General features: G+C 33.0%; 1 protein-coding gene across 1 annotated transcript; it reads right to left on the bottom strand.

The window, feature by feature from the left end:
• Positions 206-3,135, bottom strand: LOC104790320 (protein AUXIN SIGNALING F-BOX 2-like). The gene is made up of 3 exons (XM_010516044.2): positions 2,125-3,135; positions 1,307-1,802; positions 206-1,223 (listed from the first exon to the last, which is right to left on the bottom strand). Exons 1-3 carry the CDS (start codon positions 2,574-2,576, stop codon positions 444-446), a joined length of 1,728 nt encoding a protein of 575 aa, XP_010514346.1. The 5' UTR covers positions 2,577-3,135; the 3' UTR covers positions 206-443.

Raw genomic sequence — 7,722 nt, 5'->3', positions numbered from 1 at the left:
TTCTATAAAATAAAAACAACAAAAAAATATTAGATAAACAAGAAAGATACAGATGAAACTTATAAATCTCAAAAACTATGATTATTACCTGATTCTATTTTATGTACAAGTTTCTTTTTCTTCTTTATTTTGTATATTCCTAGCAACGTAAAAATCTAAACTAACCCATTCTAAAAAAAGCTTATAAGAAAAGACAAGCACTTGCTAAAAAAGAACAATAAATCAGCGGAGGAAAGTCAAAAACAAAAACAGAATGGCTTTCACAGAAGAATCAGTTCTTTGTCTTAAATTTTAAAGAAAAACAAAACAAAAAGTACACCTAATTCGGGAAGGACACATTAACGGAACACGACCAATCAGATTCTCAGAAAGACCAGACGAAGCATTGAACCAGCCAGAGTTCCCCCTTCCATGTTTGGTCGGAAGAAAAAAAAGAGAGGACCTTAGAGAATCCAAACAAATGGCGGCGCATCCATTCTTGTCCCAACCACAGTCCGATACAGATACAACTTATCCACTTTCTGTCTTCCCTCGTGTCCGTTTTCCTCCATCCGGTTGTTATCGGTCTCGTTTATGATCTCAACGTTGAGCCACGGCGCTTTCTCTGCGAGCCTTTTGCATCCGCTGAGCGTTACTTCACATGACGACATCCAAAGGGATCGCATTGTTTCATACTTGCTCACATCAGCAAGAAGCGCCGTGTCCCCAAACGGACTATCCCTAATCTCTAGCTTCTTCATCTTCTTGCAACCGTTCAACACGTAGAGCATGCCTTTGTCTGTATCTCCTGCGAAAGCTATGGAGAGCATCTCGAGCTGGTTTGCGTACATCCCGATGTAGAGGAAGACTTGGTCTGTGAGGAGACCTGAGAGGGAAAGCCGTCTCAGGTTCTTGCAGGCTTTGACGATTGCTCCGAAGCCTTCGTCTAGTGGTTGAGATGTCACGTGATCAGGCTTGTTTGGCTCGAGGATGCAGAGCCTGAACCTGATGAAATTTGGACAGTTCTTGGCAACGGTTACGAGAGCTGCGTTTGTCATCTGCTGGCAGAAGTAGAGTATCGAGTGAAGCTTAGGGCAGCCTGCGGAGATTGCAACTAGACCTTCTTCGGTCACAGCTGTGTTGCCTCCACCGACTAAATCAGATGGAAAAACCCTAAGCTCTTGTAACTCTTTGCATGTAGAAGCTACTACTTCAAGCCCTTTGTCACCTATACTATCCAATATCTACAAGAAAACATCAAACACATTACAAACAAAATCTATCTGGTGGATTCATATCTTTTACAAAGGATATAGTATTAGCTTACCCATAACCGTTGAAGTTTCTTGCAATGCTGAATAAGCTTAATGAGGTGGCTGCCATGAATCTCAGCTGCGTAACTAAGATTCAAGGAGGTGAGGTTATGACATATTGGGTGGAAAGCTGAGAGACAGTGAGGAGCAGCCTCTAGAAAACCAGACAAACTCCTCAACGAGGTGCATTTCTTTATAGCAGCCTGGAGCTTCAGGTAAGACTCTGAATCTGGGTCATTCTCATACGACCCTACTCCTAAGTCAACCATCTGCGGTGCACACGACATCAACCTTGCGAGTGCATCTAGGGGAACTGCACGGTTTAGCTTCAGACTCTTCAGGTTCGGAGACCTAGCAACAAGCCTCTCTAAAGCAACCAGATTGGTTTCTCCTTCGAGACACGCAAAGTTCAGCGTGACAAGGGTCGTGCAAGTGTCTGGGAAACAACTCAGCCACTGACCTCTATGATCATCTATTTCATTCTCTTGCAAGTCCAGATCCCGAAGATGCCTACAAAGAAAACATAACTTCTTAAAACAGAGTTACAGAACTAATACAAATAGACTTAAAACCTTAAAAGACATTTGTATCTCACAGCCAAGAGCAACCACTGCAATAACCAAACTCCACCTAATTTGCATAGTTCTTTATTACTTCAAACTGAATACTAATGTTGGACCAAAAGCTCGATTTGAGTCTTTTCACAGGCCATATTGGGAAACAATGTGCAATGATATTAAAACATAGCAGCTATAGTCGGATATCAAAACTAAACCTTACACAACAAAGTTACAACTTCAAACACACAAGAGAAAAAGAAAAAAAATGATACCTGCAATTGGCAGCAATGGAGGCAAGACCATCAGTAGTAAAGCCTTCACAGCTAACCAGAACCAAAGACTTAAAATTCACAAAAGAACGTGAAAGCAGCTCAAGACTCTCATCAGTAACAACCATCCTCTTCAACCTAAGCTCCTCAAGACCAACACGGCTCCGAGCTAAAGCCTCAATCCAAGGCTGCACAAAACCTCCCCATTCATGAGGAACCAAATTGAAATCCGCAAAATGAGGCTTTCCTTTCAAAGTCAGAGACTTCAGACATGGGAATCTCCTTAGCAACCTCTCTGGATTAGTTGCATAACAGTTCCCAATGAACACTTTTTGCCTACTGTATCTCTCAATCTTGTACCATGATTTACAAACCAAAGATATAGCATTCCTGTCTTTGTGTGATGTTACGAAGTCGAATACGTGCTCTACTACTTCATCCGGGAAATAATTCATCTCTCCAAGTAACTTCAGCGCCAGATCTTGAACTAGAGTCAATTCACTTGACTTTGACTCAACACCATAAGAGCTCAAGAACACACACCAGATCTAGAGAGGTGTTTTAGATCTAGCCTGAACACAAAAACTAGATCTACGAAGAACAGATTCAAGAAAGAACACAAATCAATTTGAGAAAGAAAATAAAAAGAATGAACAAATTCTCAAAAAGATTCTCACAAGAAGAAAAAAAAAACTGTGATGATTACAAAAAAAAAAACGAAGAAGAAGAAATACGTTGACAATGATATAGAGAGAATCAAATAATAGATCTGTAGAATCTGAACACCATAAATAGAAAGCTTTGCTTTGTTTTCTTGAAACAAAAGAAAGCTTACAAGAAATATGGAAAAAAAAAAAATCAAGAAGCTAATGATGATGAGATGATGATTCTCAGAAGATTTTGATGAGAGAGATCACGTAACCAAAGCAAAAGCTCAGAAGAAGTAGAAGAAGAAGAACAAAACTCTCTCTCTCTCTCTCTCTCTTCTGTGTCGATGACTTGGTGGTGGTAATGGAAAATAAAATATAAAAAAAGTCTTAAAAAAAAAGAAGAAGCACATCACAGGGGCCCCTACCTGGCTGACCGAAACAAACCGTGGTTAAAGAGATTTGAAACCATGGTTAGGTTTAGAGATATGATCCAACGATTGAGAGTAGTTTGAAGCAGAGACGAAGGTGAAGCATCTTGACCGTTGATGGGAAATGGCATGCATGTGTCCTTATCACTGGTTACGAGGCCATTCGCCAAAGAGAAAAAAAAAAAAAACAGGAGAAGGTGATATAGTAGTGTCAGACTTAATGGGGAATTTGTAATTGCCCTTTGAGTTTATGTTTAATCACGAAGATATGCCATTGTTGACGTGTGGCGAGTAAGCGAGATTTTATGTACTTGCAGAAGAAAGAAAAAAAAAGAAGTCATTATATGATGAGTACTGCTATAATGTAGTAGTAGTTAGTTGATAATTATCAATTATGCAAGCTAGTTAGTGATTAGAGTTTGATTAGTGATTATTTAAAGACTATGCACCTTAATACTCTTTCATCTATTTAGTTAACCTATTAATAACTTCTTTTTTTAACAACATACAACAACAAAATTGAGTTTACAAAAAAAAGCATGTTTTTTTTTTGGTTTTATGTATATACTACAGTAAAACCTCTATAAATTAATAATCTCTATAAATTAATAAATTTATTCGGTCCCAAGTTGGGACTAGTATAATTTTGGACATAATTCGATAATATAATAAGATAATATTTTTTTTGAAAATTCTTTGTAAATATATGGTCCCATCAATAATATAAATTAATAATTATATAAAATTATCTAAATATATGTATATATATACACATTAATTTCCATTAGAGTTCATTTTTCATATTTTACTTTATAAAATCTTTGAGTATTATCTTCAAAACATGATAATTGTTATTTTCATTTTAATTGGATTTATAAAAATATTAATTATAAGGATTAAATTTTATTTTTAAACTTTTTTTACCTAATTAGGAAAGTGTCTTTATAAATTAATAATTATTAATTTATTGAGAAATTAAAACCTTTATAAATTAATAGAATTTCATGGTCCCAACATTATTAATTTACAGAGGTTTTACTGTAGTTTAGTATTACTACTATATAGTATATACAATAAAACCTCTATAAATTAATTATGTTGGGACCAGAGAAATCTATTAATTTATAAAGGTTTTAATTTCACAATAAATTAATAATTATTAATTATTAATTTATAGAGAGACTTTCCTAATTTGGTAAAAAAACTTTAAATATAAGAATTAATGGTTATAACTAATATTTTTATAAAATCAATTACAATGAAAATAGCAATTATTATGTATTGACGATACCACTCAAAAGTTTTTATACAGTAAAAATATCAAAAATGAACTCTAATAAAAATTAATGTGTAGATATAAACATATATTTAGATAATTTCATATAATTATTAATTTAAATTATCCATGGGATCATATATTTAAAAAGAATTTTCAAAGAAAATATTATTTTATTATATTCTTCCTCCTCCTACGTTACAACTACGCTCCATATTAGATGAGAGAGATCACTCAGATCAGAACATTGAAAGATGAATATACACATTGGTTTTAATCAAGTGTTACAAATTTCCCCAGTTTTTCTTATAAACTCGTCAATTTAAGCAACAACGAAGAAGGGAAAGAAAACCCAAACAGAAAATTTTATCACAACAGCGAAAAGAAAAAAAAAACAGAAAAAAACACTACTTCAACACAGTGAAGATAATGAAAGACAAAAGCAGCGATCGAAACTAAGCTAAGCTAAGCTAATAATAAACACAGTAGAGCGAAAGCTCGGACATTCAAATCTCAAAGCAATATTATGTTTCGTTGTTCCGTTTGTGTTTTTATCTGAATTATATGGTCAAATATTTTCTAGGCCAAATATTTCCAACACACTTTGTGTTTCGGGCTTACAAAGGCACTTGGGTCCTGCTTCTCATTGCCCGCTTCCTTCAATCTTCAATTTAAAATTCGAATGTGTTTGCTCTGTTCTCTTAAAGCTCCAATCATTTATCCAAACTCCTCCCTCCATTGATCTTGATTTGCTCCTACTCAAATTTTCGCAAATTCTCTCAAGTCTGTAGCATCTGAATTGGATGTGAATTAAAAATGCTGAGTATTTTCTACTCTTATTCATTTTCTTCTCCTTAGACCATCTCCCTATTTTTTTCTTCTATAATAGAGATCTTTATAATAGAATTGAGTTGGAAGAACTCACTTCTATTATCACCTCTAAAATAGAGTTCCTCTAGTTACAGAGGAACCCTTTGTAAGAAAAAATAGAGTTCTTCTATAAATAGAAGAAAAAATAGCAATCTCTATTTTAGAGGTGAAAATAGAGGTGGATTGAAGTAAAATTCACCCTTACTATAGAGGATCTCTATTATAGAGGAAAAAATAAAGGACGATTGGAGATATTTTTACCTTCTCGTGAAGTAGTTAGTGATTCTTCATTCCGATGAATTCGATTAGAGAGAGGAGGAAGGAGAGAGAAAGAAGTAGATAACCAAAATTAATTCTCGATTTGATATGGTTAGTAGAAAACCATGAATTTTTATATTAAAAATTAATAATTAATTAGATAATCAGGATAAAATTAGAATTTTGATTTTGTTGAAAAATTTTGGGTATGAAAATAACAACACTAATTGTTTTGGGTTTTAAATAACACGTTTTTATTATTTGGTATATATTTATTCCAGTCTAAATAAAAATAATTTCAGGTTTTTTTGGTATTTTTCCCCATCTATTTGGCACTTATTATTATTCGTGATACTTTTTCTAAGCTTTGTATTTAAGAAACGAGGTAGTTTAATCACACAAAGTCACAAGTTGAATTTTATTAATCTTAACACAAATCACAGTTTGAATTCTATTAATTTTTTTAATTAATTTGGTGTATAAAAGGAGGAATACCAAAAAAGCAAGGCTGGCTAAATTTGTCTGGTTATGAGGACATACACCATCCGTGGAGCTACGTAGTCAGTAGGTGATGACATTAGCAAATTTAGTATAAAATTCTTTTTTTCCTTACCAAATAAATCCAAACGCCACTCAAATTAAAAATATAGATATATAACAAACAAAATTAGGTTTTAAAATGGTGGCAGCAATTGAAATGAATATGCTAGGTAAATTATATGAGAAAATAAAAAACAGCACACATGGTTGAAACTTGAAATGGTCGGCTGAAATACTAAATGATACATGAAGAAAATGTGAAGGAATCCTACAATTATAGTTAATTTTGTACGATTAAGAAATCAAAAGAACAATTGTTTTACTTGAGAATAGAGAATTGTAAAAAGATAATCATATGTAGATATACAAATGATTCATTTTTTTTTTTTTTGAACAAAATACAAATGATTCATTATTCACACCAATGCTGTCAAAAACATTATTCACACACTAAACACATCAACCATCCTTGGCCAATAAAAATCTAAAGACTCACTAAACACATCAACCATCCCTCGCCAATAAAACTTTAAAGTGAAAATACAAAGAAAAATGTATGCTGGGAAAAATAATGAGAAACAAAAAACAAAGATGGGTGTAGCCTTCATAATCAAACTCAATTATAGACCCACTTGCCTATAATTACGAAAGGGAGCACACAAAACAAAAGTATTATTATTGGTTGAAAGAGAATAGTCACTTCCTTGCCTCTTACCACCAAACTTCTGTTTAGTTGTATTTAGAGAAAGTAATCGATAAAATACTAATTAATTTGTTAGCAATTAGAGAAAGTAATATTAAGTTCATATTAATTAGAGAAAGTAATAACTAAATTAGAGTATTAAACCTAACATTTTTTACATTCATAAATATAATTTTTTGTCAAAATATAAATATGAACTTAAACATCACATCTAATTAAAAAAAAAGTTAGCTAAATTTTCTTTTTTTACCATGAGAACCCATCAGTTCAATATTATTGTGCAAGCCTAAATCACTTAACCATGTATTCATAATCTTAACTTTGTAATATGTATAGACATTGAGCTTATATTTGCACAACCCGTAAATAAACATACAACTTGTGAAGTAGACAAAAATAATAATAATTGGGTGATTGGTAAGCTTTTTAATAATAAGAAAACTTAAAATCGTCCGGTGAATATTGAAAATCTAATTGCGAAATTAGTTCATGTCTAATTTTATCAAGACATGTTTTTCTCTTTGTAAAATCTTATGATATGCTAATGCAAGAATGAATGTATGGATATAAAAGGGGAAGAGTGGTGGATGCGCATTGTTGTTTTTGTGGATAGGTCCACTCCTCTCTTGCATCTCATCATATTCTAAAAATGGCTGCCATGTGAAGACCACCACTTAATTTCTCTCTCTCTCTTCCCTTTATATAACCCTATGTCAAATTTTCATTATTACCCCCAATTAACCATAATTGCAGTTTATAAAAATCATTACCTAGCCGTAATTTGCTGGTTTCACTCTGTTGATTGGAATCTCAATTCAGCAAATGATTTTCTAAACACTCATTTTGATAGTCCAAGACTCTTAGAAGACTATAGTC

This window comes from Camelina sativa, chromosome 6 (genome assembly GCF_000633955.1).
Source record: "Camelina sativa cultivar DH55 chromosome 6, Cs, whole genome shotgun sequence".
In the NCBI taxonomy this organism is placed as follows: Eukaryota; Viridiplantae; Streptophyta; class Magnoliopsida; order Brassicales; family Brassicaceae; genus Camelina; species Camelina sativa.
Note: the sequence above shows the minus strand (reverse complement) of the source record. Positions and strands in the feature narration are given on the sequence as shown.

Bases quoted from the DNA above. Each gene is read 5' to 3' on its own strand.
- LOC104790320 (XM_010516044.2), bottom strand. From the start codon at position 2,576: ATGAATTATTTCCCGGATGAAGTAGTAGAGCACGTATTCGACTTCGTA. The intron at 1,803-2,124 runs GTATCATTTTTT...TTTTCTTTGTAG, and splicing joins TCCATTGCTGCCAATTGCAG to GCATCTTCGGGATCTGGACT. The intron at 1,224-1,306 runs GTAAGCTAATAC...GTTTTCTTGTAG, and splicing joins AGAAACTTCAACGGTTATGG to ATATTGGATAGTATAGGTGA.